The sequence below is a fragment of the Carcharhinus amblyrhynchos genome, chromosome 13 (assembly GCF_965287045.1).
Source record: "Carcharhinus amblyrhynchos chromosome 13, sCarAmb.v2.hapA, whole genome shotgun sequence".
Taxonomy (NCBI): domain Eukaryota; kingdom Metazoa; phylum Chordata; class Chondrichthyes; order Carcharhiniformes; family Carcharhinidae; genus Carcharhinus; species Carcharhinus amblyrhynchos.
In genome coordinates this window covers 38,050,593-38,076,997 of record NC_137336.1, presented here as the reverse complement: position 1 = coordinate 38,076,997, position 26,405 = coordinate 38,050,593, and the positions used below count along the sequence as shown (strand labels likewise).

Here is a 26,405-nt window from a genome sequence, read left to right as displayed (position 1 = left end):
AACAGGCCATTAAGACCTTCAAGCCTCTTCTGACATTCATTCTGATCATGGTTCATCATCAAATTCAATATCCTAATCTCGCCTTTCCCCCATATCCTTTAATTTCTTCAGCCCCAAGAGCTATATCTAATTTCTTCAGGCACATTTGTTTAATCTTATTATTCACTTAACTCTGCATTAATGGATAGGCTAATTCCACGGGATTAAAAACAAAAAGTGTTGAACAATTCAGCAGGCCTGGCAGCAGCTGTGGAGTGAGAAACAGAGTTAACATTTTGAGTCCATATGACTCTTCTTCAGTGCTCTTTAGAGAGCTCTTAATTCTGTCAGATCCTTATACAGCATGCACAATAGTATGGTAAGAAAAATAACTTTAACTGTAACTTATAGGATATGTTATAAATAGATTTATCATTTTTGAATGTCATTGGGCCAATTTTTTTCTGGAAAACTAACAGTGTGTTCATGACACACAAATCAATCAGCAAGTTCAGAGAAAGATGCACCGTGAGTGATGAATTTCAATAACATGCTTGTCAAATTACTCTACCATGTGAAGCGAAGTATATTTATTAGTCACAAGTAAGGCTTACGTTAACACTGCAATGAAGTTACTGTGAAAATCCCCTAGTCACCACACTCCAGCACCTATTTGGGTACACCAAGGCAGAATTTAGTATGGCCAATGCACCTAACTGCACATCTTTCAGACTACAGATGAAACTGAAGCACCCAGAGGAAACCCACCCAGGCATGGGGAAAATGTGCAGACTACACACAGTCAGGAATTGAATCAGGGTTTGTGGCACTGAGGCAGTAGTGCTAACCACTGACTCCCTTCCTGCGTGTGGTGAATTCGTTTTAAAGATTTTTAAAGTTTGGAAAGTGTTAGCTCTTTTCTTATTTTTCCTTTTTATCAGTATTTTTCTTTCACTTTATCCAGTCTTTCCTCTATCTCTATTTCTCTTTCTCTATCCAGTTAGAGAATTGGCCTGCTGATTTTTATAGTATCAGTTATATTCTGGAACTTGTTAGGTCAACACAAAGGGTACATTAGTTTTAGAACGTTCTTCAGTTCATTCAGTTTTTGACTGATCCTGTGATGTCTTGCACCAAAATATTGCACGACTAAATCTAATCGGGTGTAAGCTTCAACACTATGGCATCTCTAAATCTATTGATTGCAAAAGTGTGAATCAAAGTTACATTTTGAGAAGAAACAGCTGACAAAGCATAAATTGTAGTAGATATAGTGCAAGCTTCTGATCTTTCAGTGACCGCTGTGTGTAGTGATCCTCCAAACAACTGAGTCTGTCCCCAATCACCCCAACTCAGTGATACGTCCTTTCAAAGGCTAATGCAAATATTTTTAGTTATTTTGATTTTCCTGAGCCTCTTATTTTTGTCACTGTGATTGTCCGACTGCTGCCAGTGAACATTCCAAGCAGAACGGCAGGGTCTGTACATCTCTAACAGCAATGCAGGGTCACAGATTAGTGTCAAATCTGGTTAGATGTCTTGTCAATTTGCTTGACTGAGCTGACAAAATCCATCATACAAAGGTGCCCTGTGGAGATCATTCAGTAGCTCGTGTTGCTCAGCATTTTTATACTGACATGAATGAAAATGTATGTTGTAATATTAAAAAGGATGTTATGTTGTGCTTAATGCAAAGCACTTAAAAATTGTACAGATTTTATAATTTTATGTTTAACTTCTTTCTAGATGGAGAGTATGAACCACTACAATGGTATAGATATAGACTTTGTTCTCAGCTGCCAAGATTTGAACTATTCAGATCCTACTTCACATTTCAGTAAGTGACTACTATTGTTGTTACTGAATGACAAGGAACGTTTGCTGCCTTTAGTTTACGATGAAATATAATATTACCCCAAAGCTAAGGGCAAATTTCCTCACCAGCCTAGATTTAGGCTTTCTTGCCTAGCTGCTGACACAAGTTTAGCTAACAGAGGTCAGCTGATTGTCGCAAACCTTTTATGGTAAACCTCTTTAAATAATTAGTCATAGCATTAGCAGCAATGTTGATCTTCTGCAAGCAGCTGATTAATGAGGTATGTGTAAAATATAGTTAGCATGGGAATCTGAAAGGAAAGTGTAGGCTTAAAGGTAAATGGCTGACAACATCTCTATGTCAAACGCAGGCGAGTGGGACTAGCTTAGGGATTATAAAAAGGGGAAGCATGGACAAGTTGGGCCAAAGGGCCTGTTTCCATGCTGTAAACCTATATGATTCTATGACTTTATAGAGCTTCAAAATAAATTTAAAATATTTTGTCAGTCTTTGCCAAGGCTAGGGAAGAGAAGAGAGAAGTGACATTCAAAATGAAGTGAAATGAAACCCAATGTAGAGGTATGAAATAGATTTTTAAAATTGTTTTACTGGAATTTTTTGCCCATCCCTAACTGTCCTCTCTTCCAAACTACATTTGAGAGTCAACCACATTGTTGTGGATCTGGAGTCACATATAGCCAGACCAGATAAGGATGACAGATTTCCTTCCCTAAAGGACATTTGTAAACCACATGGGTTTTTAAGAGAATCAAAGGTTTCATGATCATTATTAGACTTCTAATTCCAAATTTTTATTGAATACAAGTTTCACCATCTGCCAGCTTGGGATTTGAACCAGGGTCCCTAGAGTATTACTCTGGGTCTTTGGATTACTAGTCCAGTGATGATACCATTACGCGATTGCCTCCCAAAACAGATGGCAATTACTGGAGTGTTAGAGCACCCATAGATGGAAAAAAAATATGTACTACTGCATATAGAGGGTGGGGAGAGGGTTGTCCTGTTTGGAACTTCAGAACACCTCTCCTTGAGACATCAGTGTAAGATTCCTGTCAGCAGTTGGGAATTAGGCTTAATACTGGCCATAGAATCTGGGAACATATGCAAAGCAAAACAACACACTTAAAGAATTTGGCAAGATATCCAACAGTAAAATCTATTAGGTCCTGGACTTTATGCCACAAATACTGCCTGTCAACCTGTCGCACATTTACTGTTTAAGAATGCAAAGTCCTTAGATAACTATAGATTTTTCTCTAATTTATCTCATGTAGGGTATACATTCAGAAATCAATGTACAGTTGAAGATTTACAAAATCATTTATATTAAGATCTTATCTCAAGTTGTAGTTGCATATCGATCTAGCTGGATAAAACATATTGATTCACTGACATACAGATCAATCTGCAAGTTGCCTGCTGCTGTGAACATGTCCCTTCAAGTTCTAGCATCTCAGTATCACTTTTCTGAGAACCCGCACATTTAGGTGTCTCTGCACTCTGACTTAAAACCATCAGACTTCCTTTTTATCCATATAGTTCACTGACTACAAAAGCAATTGCCAACAGAATTCCTACTCTATAGGTGGAATCCTGTGCTCTCGCTGGTGCCAAGCTTGGATGCAGGAAAGGAATAAATTTGAGGTGGTTAGATGGCATACCCTACCGCCTTCCCACCTCCATCTGAATTATGTTTTGGGCGGGAAGGCCAATGATCAAACTTCCCACTCTGCTGCCAATTCAGGCCCTTAAATGGTGAATTATGAATTATTTAAGGACATTATTTTGCCCCCTCTGGATTAACCCAACTGCAAGAGGGCCTGTTGCTATGTGGCATGCACAACAGCTATCATAAAGGTAGCTTGTCACCTCCTGGGGGATGGGGATGGGGGGGTGGGGGGAGAAATTGTCCTTTGTTCAAAGCTACTTCCTTGCTTTTTCATCTGAAAGCCCTGGCCCCCACCCCACTGATGATCCCTATCCCATGAAACCCCTCCACCCCTACATCACTTAATCTTTGTGTTGTGCTGCATCCTGCTACTCCAAGGGATGTTATTCCAGCAGCAGCCACTCCCTTCTCTGTGGTGCTGCTAAGCACAAGAGCTGTCAGCCTTTGATTGATGTGGATGTGCCGGCGTTGGACTGGGGTAAACACAGTAAAAAGTCTGATAACACCAGGTTTTAGTCCAACCGATTTATTTGATAGTATCAAATAAATCGGTTGGACTAAAACCTGGTGTTGTCAGACTTTTTACAGCCTTTGATTGGCCAGCAGCTCTTGCTAGGTGGGATTTCCACCATCTGATTCCAGAGGAAGGCCCACTGCTGCCTTGACATGACTTGATTTGCATGTGGTATGGTGGGCCTTCCAGAAAAAAAAAGACACAGTGGGTCTCTCACTGTCTGTCCAACTGCTGGCAAGAACCTGGATTCCTCATCAAGATTCCGCCCTTGTATGGAGACTGCTTCAGTTGATAATATAAAAACGAAGGAAAGTGCAATAAAATGCAAAATTGTGACAGTATAGTAAACTAAATGCAAAAAGTGAAAAACTAAAAATTATTGTATCTCATATTGTCTCAGAAACTAACATTTCAATACTTTTAAACCTAATGCAATAGGTTGTGAAGTGAGGTTAGATGCACCTGCTTCATACTGATTCTCAGTAATGATATTACATTTCCACAGAAACAACCACAGAAAGCACAGGGGAAGGATGTTCTGCTACATTTTACATAATTTCACATAATTTTATGCTTATTGAAATACCTTTTGCTCCAGCAGCCCAAGCCATAACCAACACTAATGTAATAGAGACAAATATAACTGAAGCTTGAACTCCCATTTTGATGCAGCCAGTGCTGAATTCGGAACTTTTGGGCTTTTCCCTCAGCCCGGTTAAATTCAGACCAGTGTAGACCTGTAGAAAATTTCCCTTTCATGGCTGAACAAACTTGCACCACTTGACCAAATGAATCTGACACAAAAAACGTACATTGGCTAACATTTTCTTGGGGAGGGGCAATTCTCAACTGCCGACCATCTCGTTCACCCCCTCTCTCAATACTTTAAAAATATCTGTTACCCGAGGCTTGCTGGATTCTATTTCACAGAATCCCTAGTGCAGAAGGGAGCCTTCAGCCCATCGAGTCCGCACTGACAACAATCCCACCTAAGCTCTTTCCTTGTAACCCCATGTATTTACCTTACTATTCCCCCTGACGCTAAGGGGTAATTTAGCCAATCCACCTAACCCGTACATCTTTGGACTGTGGGAGGAAACCAGAGGACCTGGAGGAACCTCCATGCGGATAGTCACCCAGGGCCAAAATTGAACCCGGGTCCCTGGCGCTGTGAGGTAGCAGTGCCAACCATTGTGCTAGCGCGCCACCCCATGCTTTTCAATGCAGCACACACACAAACCCATCGCACATCCACTCCATGCCACATTTCAGATTATCTCTCTACTTTAAATGCTCACATCTCTGATGGAGATGCCAGATTTCCCGCCATATTCCTCTTACAGACAGTAAGTTTCCCAGCTCTGCTGTCAGCTCACTAAATATGATAATATTATTAAATAAGGCTTCTTTTGAAAATTGATTGGCAAAATGAATGTGTGTCAGCCTTTGTACTCTGTTTAAAATAAATCATGTAGGGTTTGATTTTAAATCATTTGTGAGAAAATTATGTGCTGATTATCCTAGAGACTTTGCTTTTAGCGAGCAGTGGGTAAAGTGATTGTACTTCCAACTTTCCAGTGAGAGGTGGGATCCATTTTTATGACCAGACCTCATTTGAATGGGATTGGCAAAGGACTAGCACTCAATAAGCATTGGCACTCTTTTAAAAGAGGTGAGGCAATCCATCTGACAAAGGAAACTGAACATGGTGCATTCGGTGACAAGATTTTGTGGGACCAGGAAGAACATTCAATCTTTAGTAATTACTGCTTAAACTCATCAGCGTCCAGGAATAGTGGATAGAATATGCACACAATCTAACAACTAAAGCTGAAAATTTGGTCAGGTTCCTATTACTAGTGCCAGACACCTATATTAACACCTTATTATAGCTCTCATCTATTTTGGTGCATGTATTTGTTGTACTAAACTTTTATCTGCCTATCATGCCTTCTTCACTGTGAATGCACGGGTGGGCATATAAACAACATCCCATTCTTTTTACTTGTAACTTCAATGGTTGACAGACTACTAATGGGATTTTTTTTGTATTTAGCATGTGATCCCTACATTGAAATCATTGAACAGCCAAAACAGGTGAGCTACAACAAATCATGCAAATAATAATTTGCTTTTACTGGAACTGCAAATATTTATGCTTCAATAACCATGCATATTGGTTATTTGGATCTTTTTTATTCTTTCATGGCATTTGAGCATTGCAGGCTTTGTCAGCATTTATTGTCCATACCCAATTGCCCTTGAGAAGATGGTGGCGGGTTGTCTTTTTGTATTGCTAACAGGTACATCAGTATAGGTACATCCACAGGGTGGAATTTTCCAGCCATGCTCCCCCCAAGGCTAGAAATTCCCACCCGAGGTTGCCAGCACGGTCTGCTGAATTTTCTGTCCCACCCGTTACGATTCCCGTGGCAGGCAGAACGGGAACATTCCGTCTAGTGTCGTTAGGAAGGGAGTTCCAGAATTTTGACCTAACGACAGTGACGGAATGACGATATTTCCAAGTCAGGGTGGTTTATGGCATAATGTTCTCATGCATTTGCTGCCATTGTCCTTCTTAGTGGTAGAAGTCACAGGTTTGAAAGATTATACAGTGCATCTCGTAGATTGTACACACTGCAGCCAGGGATGGGGTGCCAATCAAGTGGGCTGCTTCTTCCTGGATGGTGTTGATCCTCTTGAATGTTGCTGGAGCTGCACTCGTTCAAGCAAGTGGAGTGTATTCCATCACACTTCTCAGTTGTGCTTCGTGGATGATGAATAGACTTTGGGGAGTCAGAAGGCGAGTTCTTGCTGCAGAATTCCCAGTTACTGACCTGCTTTTGTAGCCACAGTACTATTATCAATTAATCTGTGCCACACAAGTGCCAGTCACCGACCATCTCCAACAAAAGAGAATCTAACTATCACCCTTTGACATTCAATACATTGCTATTGCTGAATCTCCCACTATCAACATCCTGGGGGTTACCACTGACCAGTAACTGAACTGGACTAGCCATTTGAATACTGTGGCTACAAGAACAGATTAGAAGCTAGGAATATTGTGGCAAATAACTCACTTCTTGACTCTCTAAAGCCTCTCCACAATCTACTAGTCAAGAATGTGGTAGAGTACTCCACTTGACTGGATGAGCGTAGTTCCAACACCACTCAAGAAGCTTGACACCATCCAGGACAAAGCAACCCAATTGATTGCTACACCCTCCACAAACATTCAATCCCTCCACAACTGACCAACAGTATACCATCTACAAGATGTACAGCAGGAATTCAAAGGCTCCTTAGGTGGCATCATCCAAACCCACAACAGCTTTAATCTAGAAGGACAAGAGCAGTAAATACCTGGGAAAATCACCATCTGGAAGTTCCCCTTCAAGTCTTGAGCAGTATGGTGGCACAAAGGTTAGCACTGCTGTCTCACAGTGCCAGGGACCGAGGGTTCAATTTTGGCCTTGGGTCATTGTCTGTGTGAAGTTTGCATGTTCTCCCCATGTCTGCATAGGTTTTCTCCCCAGGTGCTCCGAGTTCACCCCACAATCCAAAAATGTGCAGGTTAGAAGGACTGACCATGGTAAATGTGTGATGTTATGGGTAAAGAGCAGGGTGGGGCGGTGGGGCCTAGATGCTCTTTCAGTAAGTCAGTGCAGACCCAATAGGCTGAATGGCCTTGTTCTGCACTGTAGGGATCCTATGGAACTTGGAAATATATCGCTGAATCAAAATCCTGAAATTCCCTCCCTAATAGCACTGTGGGTGTACATACACTACGGGGACTCCAGTAGTTCAATAAGGCAGCTCCCACTAACTTATCAAGGGCAATTAGTGATGGGCAATAAATGCTGCCGAACCAGCAATGCCCACAGCCCATAAATGAATTTGAAAAAAAACTTATATGGTTGGTCCAGTTGAGTTTCTGGTCAATGGAAACCACCAGATTGTTGATAACTTGTAGGACTGTACAGATTAATTCTCATACACAACACCTAGGTCAGTAATGTTATAGAAAAATTGCAGGTGTATGGAAACAGGTATCAAGTAAACTCCTCATCCTAATGCATTATTTGTCAAAAGAACATACAAAAATCAAGTGAGAACAAAAACATTTTGTCCTTTGAATCCAGTCCATCCAATATGCTTATTCTTCCCTCATTCCTCCTCCACAACCTCCTGATCCCCATAATTATTGACTCATATTAATGTTTCCACCTTGACGGTTGACAACAGCAGCCATAAGGCCTTAGGCCTGAAGATAATCCTGGGGTGACATTCATAAAATAAGCTATTGCGCTTGCCATTCAAATCATCAGGATAATCTCAGAATGCCTGCTTTAATTTTATAGAATTTGTGATTACTAACTCATTCATTTATAGTCAAGGCTTTACACGCATTGGAAGAGAGAGGGTCCTAGAACAAACCCCATCACCATGTTTCTTCAGGTTCCTTTTCACTGGGGAAAACTCTAGGACACCAAAGGGAACCTGAGGTGGAAGCAATGAGATGTTCCTCTGCCTTGTTTTCATTGTTTTGTTGGACCTGTGACTACTGGGAATTTAAGCTCATTTAAATTGCTTAGATAAGACGGAGGAAATCCAATTGCTGAGCCGATACATAAATCTCCACCTGCATTTCCTCTTGACTGTGCCTGAGAACCCAATGTTTCTAACTGTGATGAAGTGGAATATCGACCCATCTTTTATTGCTTTATGATGATTATTCAAATTGAGTCACTTTAAAAATAAACATATTTCAACAAAGAGTAGGAAAAATAATTATTTTTTCTTCAATAAAATATCTAATAAGGTAACACAGTGAGGGCATATTATCCCTTGTGTTGAGTTCTTAAGCCCAGACACGGGAGGAGGGGCAGGCAGAAACTATTTGGGGAGTTGTGCAGCAAAAATTAGGTATATTTGCATAGCAAGTGAGGGAATATCCAAGATAGAATTAATCTTTAGCATCTCACACCCCAGTCTTCTAATATTCATGGGAGTAAGTTCCTGACCAGGATTTCCAAAGGGCCACGAGATTGGGAATATGTGAGCACAGGATTTGAGATTCCATGATGCTGAAGTCATGTTGGAATCCCAATATCTCTGGAGTAGTTTACATTTTTTCAAGGGCCAGCAGTGGAGGAGGAGTGGGAGGGAGGGAACAGGAAACATGATTGCTGCAAATTGATGATTTTTATCTCATTGAAGACTCATTAACAAGCCAGTCCTTTTGAATTTATAATTTTATTTATTTTTCCTGGCGCGTCCAAACAGTCTTGTGCGAGTTAGTTTGTTCTGATTGTGCCATAGAAGATCAGCATCTAGCTATCATTTGCATGATGTATCACAGAAAGGTTAGTTGTAGAATGCATGGTGAGTTCTCAACCTTTACTATTCCACTGGGACATGAAAAAAAAATCAACATGAAAAATATTCACCGTGGGAATTTGAAATTTCTCTGCTGTTGCTTTGAGTTGAAATGTGAGGGACCAACTGGTGCCGGCAAGAGCGCTGCGCCAAATCTTGGTGTGTTTGGTTGCTTATGACTTCCTGGCCTCTTTCCAAAGAGCCACCTGCTCAAATCAGGAAGGCAACAGCAACCCCCTAATGTAGCTGTTGTATACCACATCGCCTGGTACTAAGGTTGTCTCCTGGCCAATTAGACCATTTAATTTTAATAATAGCATTGAAAATCCAATCCCCAGAATCAGCTAATTTGGGAAATATTGAGCAATGGAGAGAAGAGAGCCAAATAATTCAAAAGGAAATATAATAGTATCACTGAATTACATAGAAGGCTTAATTCTCTTTTCAGTGCTCTCATTGAAGAGGGTCATTTTCATTCCAGGGATGCCATTATGCTTATACAACTCACAATGACACTATAGTTAGAGAAGCCCATCAATGCCTCTAACTTCTCCGAAGACTAAATTTGGCATGTCAGCTGTGGCTCTCACCAACATTTACAGATGCGCCATGGAAAGCATTCTTTCTGGTTGTATCACAGCTTGGTATGGCTCCTGCTCTGCCCAAGACTGTAAGAAACTACAAAAGGATGTAAATGTAGCCCAATCATCACACAAACCAGCCTCCCATCCATTGACTCTGTCTACTCTTCCCGCTGCCTCGGCAAATCAACCAGTATAATTATGGACCCCATGCATTCCTGACCTTCTTCCGTCAGGAAAAAGATACAAAAGTCTGAGGTCACGTACCAGCTGACTCAAGAACAGCTTCATCCCTGCTCCCATCAGACTTTTGAATGGACCTACCTTGCATTAAGTTGATCTTTCTCTACACCCTAGCTATGACTGTAACACTATATTCTGCACTCACTCCTTTCCTTCTCTATGAACGGTATGCTTTTGTCTGTGTAGTGCACAAGAAACAATACTTTTTGCTGCATACTAATACATGTGACAATAAATCAAATCAAATTTTTCATATGTTCAAATTCAGTGAGTGCTGGCCTTGTTAGAAATGGATGAAAGAAATTTAGCCATATTGACTACTGATGATATCCTCAACTCTGAAAGTAGAAGTTCAATGGGACTTCCCTTACTGAAATCATTTCAATACCAAATCTGATCAGGCAGGACTGTTGTGATGGGAGATACTAATACGGGAGAAGGAGTCTTCTTGTAAATTGCATCATGCGGTATCTCTCCATCAAATTCGGGAACAAACAGATATTTTCTTGTAATTATATAAAAGTAAATAAAAGTAGAAATTCCTCTAGCAATGGAGATTTTGATTTCAGTATTTTATAGTTATTGCATTCTTTCTTAAGAATTCTCCATCCCCTTTTGTGTCACCATTATTCTTTTGGTGTGACATCAGCTAGGCAATTTAATCGTTGGTTTCTGTTCCATGATTGGCTGCACGGATGCGCTTGAGAAGTAAATGGGACGACTTGCTCATCAAAGCAGTTGTTTTACGTAGAAGAGTTTTCTTCTGTCTCAGTAGAATAGCAAAGATCAAGAACTCACCATTCTGCATCAAACCTTTGTGGCACAATACGTAGATGGGACACAATGGCACAATCATACCAAAGAACATTGAGTTTCAAGGGTTAATATTCAACTTTGATATGTGGAGATCAGTGTGGGGAAGAGTGAGATCATCCACTGAGACCTCAGAAAGATGGATCAGAGAGAGTATCTTCTAAGTGCTGAGAAACTGAGACTGGAGGAGGCAAGTATTTCTCTGTACAGAAATCGATAAAAGCTAGTGAGCAGGTACAAAAATAATGAAGATGACTAATGAATATTAGTCTGTACTTCAAGGGGCTTTGAAATCAAAGAGATGGAAATCATGCAACAGTTTTGTAAAGCTGGAGTTAGACAATTTCTAGGGTACTTCATTCAATTCTGGATATCATAGCTGAGGAGAGACAAATTCACCGGAATAATAAAAGCTAAATACTGCAGATGTTGTGTTAGTGGGGTTCCCTGGAAAGTAGGTATTGCCAAAACTTCAGTCAATGCAAAGACTCACAAAAGCCCGTGTCCCAGTTTAAAAATGTGTCTTTTATTTGACCAGCGATCGCAGGGAGAGATTAATGAAAATTCCTAGGCCTCTCTAGACAAAGAGCAGACTGACTTCTCCAATAACTCTGATGTACAAAGCTTAGATTGATCAATTAAAGATTTCTCTTATCAAACTCTCCCGCCTTCCATTAGCTTTGAATCATTCAGCTTAATACATGTAAATCATTAATATCACATACTTTAGCCAATTACATTTTACCCTTTGACATAATGGGATTTCACTGGCCTGTAAAGTCTGGATGCTTTCTCCCTCTGACTCAACTTTCTCTAGTGCTTAGCAACCTCAGATGCTGAGCTACAAAGGTCAAAGTTAATATTCCCATCAGTTTTCACCCTGCCACAGGCCAAACCAGACAAATGTATATTCTCACACCTGAGAAGGCATTGCCTTATCTGGGCAGTGAATCAATCCTATTCATAAAGCTGCCTTGAGAAATCTGCGGTTAGCAACTCTCGCTGATGAGAACTTGCACATTGAGGTTTCATTGTCTCCTGAGAATGTGGTTCTGTCAGTTTGCCCCCATACCGTCACGCCTGGCACCAATCTGCTCTCGGCTAAAATGCCCACTTACTTTATAAAATACAGTTAATAAATTTAAATCCTCAAAGTACGTATTTAAATCACAATCACTTGTTTAAATTTCTTACTGCCTTCACGTGTATGTAAGCTGTTCCCTTGTTAGCTTATAAGTCTGATTTAGAGTCATTTAACTCAAAGTTGGTAGTTCTATTGGTGTCTTAAATGCCTAATGGATTAAAATTTTTTCTAACCTACTGAGATTTTCTCCCCACCTTGCTGGAAAGCTGAAATAACAACAGAAAATACTGGTAGCAGTCTACAGATCTGGCAGCATCCGTGGGGAGAGTTAACATTTCAAATCTAATATGATTCTTCATCAGAACTCAATGATGAAGCACCATATTAGACTCAGAACATTAACTCTGTTTCTCTCTCCACAAATGTGCCAGGCCTGCTACGTTTTTCCAACATTTTCTGTTTTTATTTCACCAGAATGATGCTGTGGTTAGAAATGGTAATTTGATACAACAGGTTGCATTGGCTAGGCCTGTTGTCCCTTGCGTGGAGAAGACTGAAAGGTGATTCAATTGCGGTATTTAATCGTAGAATCCTGATGGAGGCCTTTCAGCCTATTGAGTCTGCACTGACCACAATTCTACCGAGGCCCCATCCCCATAACCCTATGCATTTACCCTAGCCACTCTCTCTGACATTAAAGAAGCAATTTAGCATGGCAATCCACCTAACCCGCACATCTTTGGACTGTGGGAGGAAACCAGAGCTCCTGGAGGAAACCCACGCAGACATGGGGAGAATGTGCAAACCTCACACAGACAGTGACCCGAAGCTGGAAATCGAAACTGTGTCCCTGGCACTGTGAGGCAGCAGCGCTGACCGCTGTACCACCATGCCTCCCCAGTGATGATTGAAATGATGAAAGGATTTGATGTGACAGATAGAAAATAACTATTTCCTCTGTTGTGAGTACAGAGCAAAGGGACTTAGACTTAAAATTAGAATCTCGCTATTCAGAGGTAATATCAGGAAATTTGGAGCTGTCCCCAAAAGAACTGTTGAGGTTAGATCGTAACAACTGAGATTGATAAAGTTTCATTTATAATGTATTAAGAGATATGAAATCAATGCAGTATGATTTAATTTAATCTTGGAACATGCTTGTGGAGTTGAATGGCTGACTCCTGTTCCAATAGCAAACATAGTTTGACATTTAGAACACAAGAACATAATAGGACCAGGAGTAGGCCATCCAGCCCCTCGAGCCTGCCCCACCACTCAATAAGATCATGGCTGATCTGTCGTGGCTCAGTTCCACATTCCCGCCCTCTCCCCATAACCCTTAATCCCCTTGCCTATCAAAAACCTATCAACCCGCGTCTTAAAAATATTTAGCGAGGCAGCCTCCACCACTTCAACGGGCAGAGAATTCCAGAGATTCACCACCCTTTGAGTGAAGAAGTTCCTCCTCAACTCCGTTCTAAACCACCTCCCCTTTATCCTGAGGCTGTGCCCTCTAGTCCTACTGTCCTTTCTGAGCGGGAAGAGCCTCTCCACCTGTATCCTATCCATCCCATTCAATATCTTATACGTCTCAATGAGATCTCCCCTCATTCTTCTAAACTCTAACGAGTACAAGCCTAGTTTATTCAGCCTCTCCTCATAGTTCAACCCCCTCAACTCCAGAATCAGCCTAGTGAATCTCCTCTGCACTCCCTCCAAGGCCAAAATATCCTTGCGTGACAGTTAAATATTTAATTATTAACAGTTAAATATTTTACAATGATAGAGAAACAAAATAATCTGTTCATCTTACTTCTGTCTTGAAGCGAGGCTTCCGTTTTCGTTATGGATGTGAAGGACCATCACATGGCGGCTTACCAGGAGTCTCAAGTGAAAAAAACAAAAAAACATATCCAACAGTGAAGGTATTTGACGTTTCAAACTTAAGCATTAGCCTTGTAAATCTATTTAAACATTTGTTTTTTTCCTAAGAAACTCTCCAAATTTTCACCGTGAAGTAAATCATCAGGTGGAAGCTAGCAACAGTAAGATAAATTCGAAGATATTTGGGAATAAATCAAAACTTCCACATTTGGGCAGCATGGTGGCACAATGGTTATCACTGTTGCCTCACAGTGCCAGGAACCTGCGTTCGATTCCTGGCTTGGTCACTGTCTGTGTGGAGTTTGCATGTTCTCCCTGCATGTGTGTAGATTTCCTCTGGGTGCACCAGTTTCTTCCCACAGTCCAAAAATGTGCTGCTAGGTGGATTGGCTATGCTAAATTGTCCCTTGTATCAGATGAACTAGTTAAAGTAAATGCACGGGGTTTGGGGATAGAGCCTGGGTGGGATTGTGGTTGGTGCAGATTTGATAGGCTGAATGGCCTCCTTCTGTACTGTAGGAATTCTATAGTTTGTGAATTATGGTAATATTTATAGAACCTACAGTGAGGTGGGAGTAATTTTGAACATTGATACAGAATGGATATTCCTACTCCGTACAAACATTCTCTCAAAAATGTTATTTTTGAGGCAGCCTTCAGAAATTCTTTTAGAAACTGCTGAATAGACTGCTCACTGCCTTATACAAGTGGATAGATCACATTGAGACCCAGTACTGCCCATTTCTACTTTAAAATTGCAAACAGGGTACTACAGCTACTATGGGAAACCAATTTTCCTCAGCAAAAAGATCCCGTCTGTTTTGGATGTTAATGCCTTGCACTCATGGCTTGTGTTAAAATTGTACTAGGTGGGCATTCAGTGTAAAGAATCCTGCTTCAGACACCATGAAGTAGGTTTCCAGCCTGGGATATGTCAACAACTTGTCTTTATTAACAACTCTTAATTATGTACATACTTACAGTAGAAGGTACAGGTATGGAGCTGACCCCATTCTAGATCTTAACCAAACTGTGTCCATCTCCAGACTGACCCTGAGTCATGTATTTTCTTATATCATTGTGTGGGCAATACTGTACTTAGTCCCACATTAAGCCTATATGTACCCAACACTTCCACTATAGAGTATCCAGGACAACAGCCACTTTGAACTACTAGCTGCCTGAGGGTGGCCAGTTGTTGAAAATTCCAAGGCAATTTCAAGCAACAGCCAATGAAATCTTTAATACTCCTTAGATGAATATTTTAAATATGTGGCATACAATTTATTATAGATACTTTCATAATTGGTGGAGCATTGCATTGAACATTGTTATCTTGGAGTAATTGTTCATAATTTGTGGCAGTTCAATTACTGCAGAAAAGCTGATTTGAATGTACGTGGGCACTTATAGCGTGGATAACAGTCTAAATATTATTTTGTGTTTAATACATTTGTCAATTTCCACATAGATAAAAGATTTGGAAAATAAAATCTAGCAATATTTTGCTTGTATCACTGAAATATACAGAGGGCAAAGATTGATGGAAAATAGCTGGCTTGCACCTGAGTATTTCATCACCTACCATATACAAATGTGTTACTTGCAGTAAAGCACATTCCTTCTACTTCACACACTTAGGGGTGGATTTTATGGGAAACATTGTTTGTGAGGTGATTGAACTAGGCAGGAGTCAATATTTCAATTTCTTAATGGCAGGTTGAGATATAAAGATTAGATAAGCGGCTTGTTTGTGGCATGTCAGGTCTCACACCATCCTTTTTTGTCATTTCTGTGCAACCACTTTTTCCTACAATTGCTTCTGCTTGTTTGTGCTTTGTTTTAAAATTGCAAGAAAAAAAAGGAGTAGGCCATCAGCCTCTCAAGTCTGCTCCCTGATTGTGACCTTAACACCAGCCTTCTGCCTATTCCCTTAATCCTTAACTTCCTTGCACATCAAAAGAATATGAATACATATAAATGTATTCATACATATATATGCCTTATACATATATGTTCAATGACCCAGCTTCCACTGCTCTCTGTGGAAGATTAACAGCCCTCAAAAGAAATTCCTTCCCGTCTCTCTTAAAAGGGAGACCCCTTACTTCAAACTGTGACCCCTGGTTCTTGATTCCTCCACAAGGGGAAACATCCTCTCAGCATTTACACTATCATGTCCTCCCAGAATCTTACATGGTTTAAAAAGATCACATTTCATTCTTCATAGAATGATCTTGTTCAACCTTTTTTCATGAATCCCTTCATCCCACAGGAACCAGCCAAGTGAACTTTCCCTGAACTGTTTCCAATGTAATGGTATCCTTTAAGTAAGGAGACCAGAACTGTACACAGTACTCTAGGTGTGATATTACCAATGTCCTGTGCATATAGCAAGTCTTTCCTGTTTTATACTCAATTCTCTGAGCAATAAAGGCCAACATTCCATTTGCCTTCCAAATTACTTGCTGTATCTGCATGCTAACTTTTCTGCAATTCAAGCACAAGGACATACAGATGCCTCTGGTACCACAGCAGCCTGCAGTCTCTATATAAATAATATTCCCCTTTTCTATTCTTCCTGCCAAAATGAACAACCTCACAGTTTTTCACATTATACTGCATCTGTTAAATTTTTGCCTACTCACTTAGCCTATCTATATCTCTTTGCAGAAGGTGGGATTTTCTAGTGATCCGGTGGCTGAAACAGTTCACCATTGGCCACTGGTAACATCTTGCTGGTTCCCCAGCGTTGGAACGATCAGGCCCCACTTGGAGTACTGTGCGCAGTTCTGGTCACCTCATTACAAGAGAGATGTGGCCTAGTCAGACTCCACTTGGAGTACTGTGCACCTCATTACAAGAAAGATGTGGAAGCTATTGAAAGGGTGCAGAGAAGATTTACAAGGATGTTGCCTGGATTGGGTGGTATGCATTATGAGGGTAGTTTGAGGGAACTCGGTCTTTTCTCCCTAGAGAGACGAAGGATGAGAGGTGACCTGATAAGGTTTATAAGATGTTGAGAGGTATAGATCGGGTGGATTCTCAGAGGCTATTTCCCAGGGCTGAAATGGTCACTATGAGAGGACACAGGTTTAAGGTGCTGGGGAGTAGGTATAGAGGAGGTGTCAGGGGTAAGTTTTTCGCTCAGAAGGTAGTGGGTGAGTGGAATCAGCTGCCATCAGCAGTGGTGGAGACAAATTCGTTAGGGTCCTTTAAGAGACTTCTGGATGAGTACATGGGATTTGATAGGATTGAGGGTTTATAGGTAGGGATATGATCAGCACAACTTGTGGACTGAAGGGCCTGTTTATGCAGTAGTTTGTCTACATTCTATGTCTGTCAGACCAAAAGATACCACCAGCAACCAAAAGCAAGCTGACTCTCCCCTTAGAGAGCAAGCTGCTGGAGGGGGTAGGGCAGAAAACCCAGCACAAAGTCTTTATACCCACCTCAATTTATTTTTCTACCTGTTTTGTATTTTTCAACAATTTGTCTATAATACAGGTGGTCCCTTCATCCACATCAATACTATAGATCCATGGCTAGTTGAGGCCTTAGCACTGATCCTAATGGCACTCTGCTCATGATAATTCTTCAAATTGAAAACTACCTATTTATCACAGCCCTCAGTTCCTTTTCAGTTAGCCAATCCTTTATCAACCACAAATATAACATCCACAACCATCTTATGTAATAACTTTTTATGTGATACCTTTTAAATGCCTTTTGGAAATCCAAATGCATACATTTACTGGTTCCTTTTTAGCAACCCTGCTTGTCACATCCTTGAAATAACTCATCAGAGGCCAGAACCCCTTCACCAGATTCCCTTTATATAGGCATTTTCTCCACTCCAAAGAGTGCTTCAGATACAAAGTCAGAATCCAGACTGCCAGTAGACCTGGCCCTCCTTATTATATGCACAGGTGAAACTCCCTGATTGGGCAGCAATCGTTACCTCAATCAAGGAGCTGCTGCGCTGTTTTGCATGCCAAACAAGTAAACAAACTCAGATTAACTTAGGGACAAATTAAAAGGGGCAGCTCCCCAAAAGAAGGGGGAATATCTTGAACCAAAAAGCAAAGTACAAAGGAAACTTAAAACATTAAATCAAAATTTGACTATCGGGGTTTATAATACACCCCAGCCCCAACAGATGTGGAAGGTGTCAACTGAGCCCATGGACACTGCATGCTCCCTCTCCAAGGACACCTGGCCATGAATAAAGCTGCTGTAGAGGGGCAGACAGTCAGGATGGATGACCCCATTGATCGCCTGGACCTGTTGATGGCTCACCTTGCCAGGCCTAGGAGCAGGTTCACGAGGATGTTGCCCTCCCGACCCGCCCACCGCCGCACTAGGTGTCCATAGATCAGAGCGTCAGACTGAAGTGCAAACAAAACATTAATAAAAGGTTTATCAGGTAAACAAAAAGGATGTGCAATCTAAGACACAAGATGTAGGTATGGTCCACGGACTCCACAAGAGCACAGAAGGAACAAGCTAGGGAGCCCGTGAACCTAAAGGACCTACAGTGGTATGGGTTATCTCAGTCATACTCTAAGAAGCCAACCTCATTGGCCTCGCTGAGGTCATCACAATCCTTGAAGAATTTCAATAAATTTGTGAAACACTATTTCCCTTTCACAAAATCATGTTGATGCTGCCTGATTGTATCGTGATTTTCTAAATGTTTTGCTACTGCCATCTTAATCACAGATTCTTGTATTTTCCCAACAACAGATGTTAGGCTAACCGACCTAACATTTCCTGATATTTGTCTCTCCTTTTTGAATAGAGGTGGATTTTATTTTTGCAGTTTTGCAATCAATTGAGTCCTTTCCAGAATCTAGGAAATTTTGGAAGATTTTCAATCAACATATCTGTTATCTCTGCAGCCATTTCGTTTAAAACCCTAGGATACAGCCCATTAGTTCAGTCATTCAATGCTGTCTCTGATTATCTTGTCTAATTAGTTTTTATTTATTCTCTCTTGGCATATGGACATCACTGGCAAAACCGGCATTTATTATCCATCCTTAATCGATCTTGTGAACATAGCTTTGTCTTTCTTTGCTACTCCCACAATGTAGTATGAGAGGGAGTTTCAGGATTTTGGCCAAGCAATGATTAGGAAATGATAAAATTGAGATGGTATGTAACTAGGAGCAGAATTTGGAGTTGATAATGCTTCCATGCATTTACTGCCTTCTGGGTAATGACAGCTAAGAGTTCAGGAGGTGCTGTAGCAGAAACCTTGCCATGTTGCTGCACTGTCTCCTCCAAATAACACACAGTGCAGCCACGAGACGCCTGCAAAGAGAATTATGCCATCTTTATAGGTCACTCTTTCATCATACTCAGAAACAAATAGTAATTAGTTGATAAATAGCCACCCAGGGAACATCTTAAAAATTCCCATGTCAGCAGCAGAACTTCTCGGGAAAAAGTGATGGAAAATCAGTCCTCATCAGCTAACATGACACTGCCATAATGCAGGCTAATAAAAATATAAACATATTCTACAGAGATGAACCATGTTTTCAACTTTCCACAACTTGTATTAGTTTGAAAGTTGTACTTTCATCTTAATCCTGGAATAAAGCACTTCCTGGGACAAGAATCTTTAATGATAAATCCCATACTGAATGAATGCTAACAGGGTGCCATTTCTAACTATGGTGAATACTTTGAGGTTAATTATATTTAAATACAGCCTTTTTGTTGCAAAATTCCACCTTTAAAATGTGTACAAGTGTTTGTCAAAAAGAGTCCATTTAAAACTGCAGCATTTCAGTCGTGGGATTGTTCATAAATATAAATCTGATTGTTTTCAATTGTATAAGCTTGTGGTTTTCTGTTGTGATGGCAAACACCCATTTCTTGAGTGCATATAGTTAGACATTCTTGGGGAGGCTATGGCCTAGAGGCATGATCGCTAGACTGTTAATCCAGAAACTCAGCGAATGTTCTGAGGACCCAGGTTTGAATCCTGCCACAGCAAATGGTGAAATTTGAATTCAATAAAAAATATATGAAATTAAGTATCTGCTGATGACCAGGAAACTTCTATCAATTCTCGGAAAAACCCATCTGGTTTGGGGAAGGAAATCTGCTGTCCTTACCGAGTCTGGCCTACATGTGACTCCAGAGGCACAGCAGTGTGGTTGACTCTTAACTGCCCTCCAAGGGTAACTAGTGATAGGCAATAAATGCTGACCAGCCAGCGATACCCATGTTCCATGAGCGAATAAAAAAAACTCGTGTGTGAACCTCACAAAAAACTTGAATCTGTGTAAGACTTTACTGTTAGTGCATTATTCAGTGCAAGCTGAACCATGATTCTTGAGAGGAGCAGATTCTTATGTTAAGCCATCTGGTGCAACAATAAGGACAAATTAAATTCTTTGTCAAAATTTTCCGATAGACTTAACACAGTATTGTTGCAACTCTGCAAGTGATCAGTCAGATCCAACATTAACAAATCTTTAGAATCGGATTGCCTATTCACCCTTTCAACTTTAGAGTGTTGTGGAATCAAAATGGGAGCCAGTCGAATGTTACTGAACATTTGGCATATGGGACACTTGCCTTTATTAGCCAAGGCATAGAATACTGAGCTATATAAAACTCTCATTCAGCCACAGCTAGAGTACTGTGTGCAGTCCTGGTTGTCACACTTTACGAAAGATGTGCTTGTTTGCACTATTGAAGGTGCAGAGGAGATTCACCAGGATATTGCCTGGGCTGAAGAGTTTCAACTGTGAAGAGAGGCTGGAGTTAGGTCAGAGCAGAGAAGGATGAAAGGGGACCTAATCGAGGTGTACAAAATTATGAGGGACATGGATAAGGTAGATAGGAAGAAACCTTTTCCCTTAGTTAGAAGGGTCAAAAACCAGGGAGTGTAGATTTAAGGTGGGGGCCGGAGATTTAGAGGAGATTTGAGGAAAGACCTTTTTCACCCCCAGGGTAGCGGGAATCTGGAGTACTTGAAATGCCACAGTGTACAAAGCTATGGAACAAGTGCTGGAAAATGGGGTTAGAAGTGTTTGAAGACTGGTCCAGGACGGTAGCTTACTGTTGGTCTTCTCCCACAGTGACAGACCAACAGTCATGCCAGTGTCTCCCTGGTAATGGGGAGCTCTCTCAGAATGGTCAGGGTCACCCAGTCATTGTGAATGCCTGATCTCAACACATGGAACCCAGTGGCTAGAGCCTTATGCAAAGTGTGACAATGAACTCAGGGACACACTGAAATAAGAAGGCTGGATGAGGAGAGGTGAGACTGTCCACATAACGCATTGCCCTAATATCACCTTGGTCAGTGAGAGTGTGTGAGCTGCCTTCAGCCAGACGGGAGCTCTTTGAGGAACAATGCACTGTTCCCACTCAAGTCACCATCATCCTCCCGTAATGTTGAGAAAATGGGCAAACTGCTCCCTTCCCATGACATGAGGCATTTCAAAGGGGGTGTGCACTGCCAGCAGTCAGATAAGAAAGGACATCATCATGAGTGGACATTATCACCAGCCCTAATTCTCATCATTCGTGAAGTGGGAGGCTATGAGCTCTCCTGCTTCTTCTGGCCATCAGCATTGACTTTGCTTCCTCTAGGGCTTCGTCATCATCCCCACCTTGATATAAGAACATAATATAAGAAATAGGAGCAGGAGTAGGCCATCTAGCCCTTCGAGCCTGCCCCGCCATTTAATAAGATCATGGCTGATCTGAAGTGGATCAGCTCCACTTTCCCACTTTCTCCCCATAACCCTTAATTCCCTTGTCTATCAGAAACCTATCTACCCATGACTTAAATATATTCAACGAGGTAGCCTCCACCACTTCAATGGGCAGAGAATTCCAGAGATTCACCACCCCTTGAGTGAAGAAGTTCCTCCTCAACTCTGATCTAAACTGCCCCCCACCCCACCCCCGATTTTGAGGCTGTGCCCTCTAGTTCTGCTATCCTTTCTAAGCCGGAAGAATCTCTCTACCTCTACCCTATCTAGCCCTTTCATTATCTTTAAGTCTCTGTAAGATCCCCCCTCAGCCTTCTAAACTCTAACAAGTACAGACCCAGTCTATTCAGTCTCTCTTCATGAGCTAATATCCTCTGCATCTGAGAATATATGTTATTCACTCATCTCAGGCAGCTCTTCACCCCATTGAAGCACCAGGTCATCAAGGGATAACAGCAGATAACCACAACGAGTGATACACGCTGCAGATGATATTCCAGGACTCCACAAGACCAGTCTAGGCATTGGGACAACATCTTCAGCATTCCAATGGTCTGCTCCACCAAAGCATAAGAAGCAGCATAAACCTCATTATATCGGATCTCTGCTGCACTCTGTGGCCTCCACATAAGTGTCATTGCCCACATCCTCAAGGTACCCGTTGTCTACAAAGAGTCAGTTTTGTAGCCATTGTGCTCTCTCAAAAACATAAGTGTGAGTATCTGAGAGTGGACACAACACCCAATTTCCTTGTATTTATTTGTTTACAGGACATGGCAATGATAGCAAAGCAAGCACATCCCTATTTACTAGTGCGCCTTCTTGAAAGGCCTTATTGAACTGTTGCATTCTATGTGGTGTGGTTGCATTAACAGTGTATTTTGACTCAGTGACAGTGAAGTAAAAGGAATGTAGCTCCAAGCCAGGACAATGGTAACTTAGAGGAAAACTTGCAGGTGGTGGTGTTCCCATGATCCATCTGTCCTTCTCTTTCAAGGTGTTGGAAGTTGTGGATTTGGAAGATGCTTCAAGAGAGCTTTGATAAGCTGCTGCAGTACATCTTGCAGATAGTATACACTATGCAACTGTACATCGATGGTGGAGAGAGTGAATGTTTAAGGTGTTGGATTATGTGCAAATCGATTGAGCTGCTTTGTCCTGAATGTTATTGAGCCTCTTGGATGTTGTTGAAGCTTCATTAGTCCAGCCAATTGGGAAGATTTCCATCACACATGACTTGTGCCTTGTAGATGGTGGACAGGCTGTGGGAAGTCAGGAGATGAGTTATTTGCCACTGTCTTGCTGTTGTAGTCACAGAATTTATATGGCTGCCCATTTCAGTTTCATGTCAATGATAAATGCCAGAATGTTGATGATGGGACCGGGAGTGGGGATGAATGTCGGGCAGGGTTAGCAACGGTAATGTCATTGAATGATGTGGGGAAATGGTTAGATTATTTCTTGTTGGAGATGTTCTGTGGTACAAATATCATTTGCCACTTAATGGCTGAGTCCTGAAAATTTTAAGAAGCACATCTCCCCTTCTCCATTTTATCTCTCCCTGTACCATGTCTCTAAACGTTCATAAACCTTAACCTCTGTTTCAATGATAGATCCACAACTACACTGGACCTGCCAAAATTGTAGTGCAGTTAGTAACCATTGACGAACCTCCACTTCTGCATGTGCACAGCCTCGTGGGAAGACAATGTGAAAATGGCATCTGTGTAATCCAAATGGAGTCTGAGGACATGACTGCTAGGTAGGAATATAGTTTTTAAGTAATACAAATATTTGGGAGCTTATTACAAGCACCTCTAGCAATCTTACTTGAGATTAGAGTTTGAAGATTGGATAAATATTATAGAAGAACTGTATTGGCAGAGGTATGAACAACTTCGCTTTTTGTAAACTGGTGTACTTTCAATGTTTATTTTCAATGGATTTATCAGGGTGATGGACAGCCAAACCTGTCATTTTCTCACTGAGCAGGTGAAGCTAAAATTGGGATGAAATTGGACTTTGCTAGGGGCACCAAACAGTCATTAGCATATTATCTGTTGTTAAACATTACAGGTGGGATTCTCCAATCTTGTCCATGGCTGCCCTGCTGCCAGCAAGAATATTGCATTTGGCAGAATCTGGGAGAATCACCTCCATGGACGAGGTTGGAGCTTTTTGGCATATGTCTGATATGTCTTTCTGATGAAGTCAATGGAAAGGGAGGCTGAGTGAGGTGTAGGACAGATGACAAAGCAGCTATTACCGAATTCTGTTCACACTAAAGTCTGATCACAATATAATCACCAAAATCGTACCACTGTTTACACAAGTGGGATATTTCTGCGCCGCTGAGGGTGCCCACCCACCCCAGGTTTCCCAGTGGCGAGGGGTGTGTTCAATGGGAAACCAAGTAGACAATAGCAAGATCATAAGATCTCGCCACCAGCAAGTGGTGCGTTGCCTCCCACTGCCACCAAACATGCCACAGAGAGAAATATGTCACACCTAGCATTTCTCGGTAATGTTTCCTGCATTAAGAGAAAATTGCCCTGGAGATATTGCTGTCTCAATTTGAACTGTTCTTGCTATCTTGAACAAATTCCCTTGTTCACGGTTTCCAAGAACTAATAGTTAGTGCTTTGTTAAAGCAGCAGAAGGAGAGATATAAAAAACAAATCTAATAAGTAAGTGGTTGACAACCAGTACAAATAAGGTAGCTTTACTGAAACACAAATGCGGTTCATTTGCTAAGGTACTCTGAATTGGAAGAGAATTTTGTGTCCAATAGATAAAATTGGCAGTCTCTGAAACAGATTTCTAAGTATTGAATAGAAGATGATGAGAAGTTTGTAGTGTTGTAATTCCTATTCCTATTCATGCAAAGAGACATAATAAGATATTTCCAATGATCTAGAGTGCCTTGAATTGATGAGTCCTAACACTATTAAAATTATAGTTTAGAAAACTGCTATTTGATTAGAAGAAGTATATTGATTTGGGAACTGGGCCCTTTAGATCTAATTAAAATAAACTGATTGCAAGCCTTGATGTGAAAATTGATCTCCCGAACATCAGAAGGGATTTCAGTCCCTGAAAAGCAGAGCAGAATAAAATAAAAGCAGAAAATCTCAGCAGGTCTGACAGCATCTGTGGAGAAAAAATGGAGCCAACATTTTGAGTCTCAGTCCAGACTCAAAACATTAACTCTATTCTCTCTCCACAGATGCTGTCAGATCTGCTGAGATTTTCCAGCATTTTCTGTTTTTGTTTCAGATTCCAATATCCATTGTATTTCACTTTTATGTTATTCTAGAGACAGCAGTAGGCCATTCAGCTCCTTCAGCTAGTTCAATCATTCACTCAGATCATGGCTGATCTGCATCTCAACTCCATTTTCTCACCATTACTTCATCTTCCTTAATCACCTCACCTAATGAAATATCTATCTCAGTCTTAAAATCTTCCATGGTCTCACATTCCACAGTCTTTGGGGGGAAAAGAGTTCCATATTTCTACTATTCCTTTCGTGAAAATGCTTCCCGATTTCCCTCCTGATAGTTTAACTTTAAGGTTATGTCCCCATGATCACGGTTCCCCCATCAGAAAAGAAGTTCCTCTATACATATCCGACAAATCGTTTTAATATTTTGTTTTATTTTTATTTGTCTCACAAGTAGGCCTGCATTAACACCTCAATGAAGTTACTGTGAAAATCCCCTTGTTGCCACACTCCCAGCACCTGTTAGGGTACACTGAGGGAGAATTTAGCATGGCCAATGCACTTAATCAGCACGTCTTTCGGACTGTGGGAGGAAGCCTGGGCACCCAGAGGAAACCCACACAGATGAAACCCACACAGACACAGGGAGAACATGCAGACTCTGCACAGACAGTGACCCAAGACAGGAATCAAATCTCGGTCCCTGGCACTGTGAGGCAGCAGTGCCAACCACAGCGCCACAGTGCCACCCTTCAGATCACCACTCAATCTCCTATACTTGACAGCATATAAAGCAAGTTTGCATGACCTGGGCTCATAGTTTAATCTTCTATGTGCGGTATAATTTTGATGTCTTCCCAGGTCAGCATCTCCATCCTGGGTTGTGATGTCTAAACCTAAATTAATGCAATGCATGTAAGAAGTCACCTGGAAGCAGAAAACTCTCCAGGAGATGGCAAAAAAGATCTGATAATCCACTGAACTACCACTGAGGAGCCCTCTTTATAAAGATTTCAAAGCTTTTACTTTGCGATTCCATAAGGTTTTACAGGTACCTCAAGGGTTAGGTAGGGTTGCTACAATTTTGAATTAAATGGTTTTGAGCATTGAGTAACATCAGTGAAGTGTATCTCTGATGGACACCTGTTTTAAATGTAAAAACCGTAATTTAACATTATGTCAGACCACAGTTTGGAAGCATAGCAGTAATTACCCAAGTTTAATGTCTCACCAGCCCCATGTTTACTGGGTAGTTGGGTTAAACGTTGGTGCATAGGGTAAGGGTTATCACTGCAGAGCAATCAATTGATTAAACATTTTGAGCACTCCCTGCTGAAGTACAGCAGAGGTAGATGCAGAATGATGGTGTCTCTGTCTTTGCCACACTGGCATATTTCAACTTAACTACAGAAGATCAGCTGTTGCACACTATAATGTCTCAAAATGATTTCACC

The 26,405-nt window shown here is 41.2% G+C and overlaps 1 protein-coding gene across 1 annotated transcript in view; it reads left to right on the top strand.

Moving 5' to 3' along the window:
- LOC145351659 (nuclear factor NF-kappa-B p105 subunit-like) overlaps positions 1 to 26,405 on the top strand; it is a 55,321-nt gene that overhangs the window by 5,047 nt on the left and 23,869 nt on the right. The window contains 4 exon segments of the mRNA XM_080201219.1: positions 1,726 to 1,816; positions 6,056 to 6,096; positions 13,929 to 14,027; positions 23,342 to 23,490. Coding sequence (XP_080057345.1) covers positions 1,726 to 1,816; positions 6,056 to 6,096; positions 13,929 to 14,027; positions 23,342 to 23,490 — 380 coding nt within the window.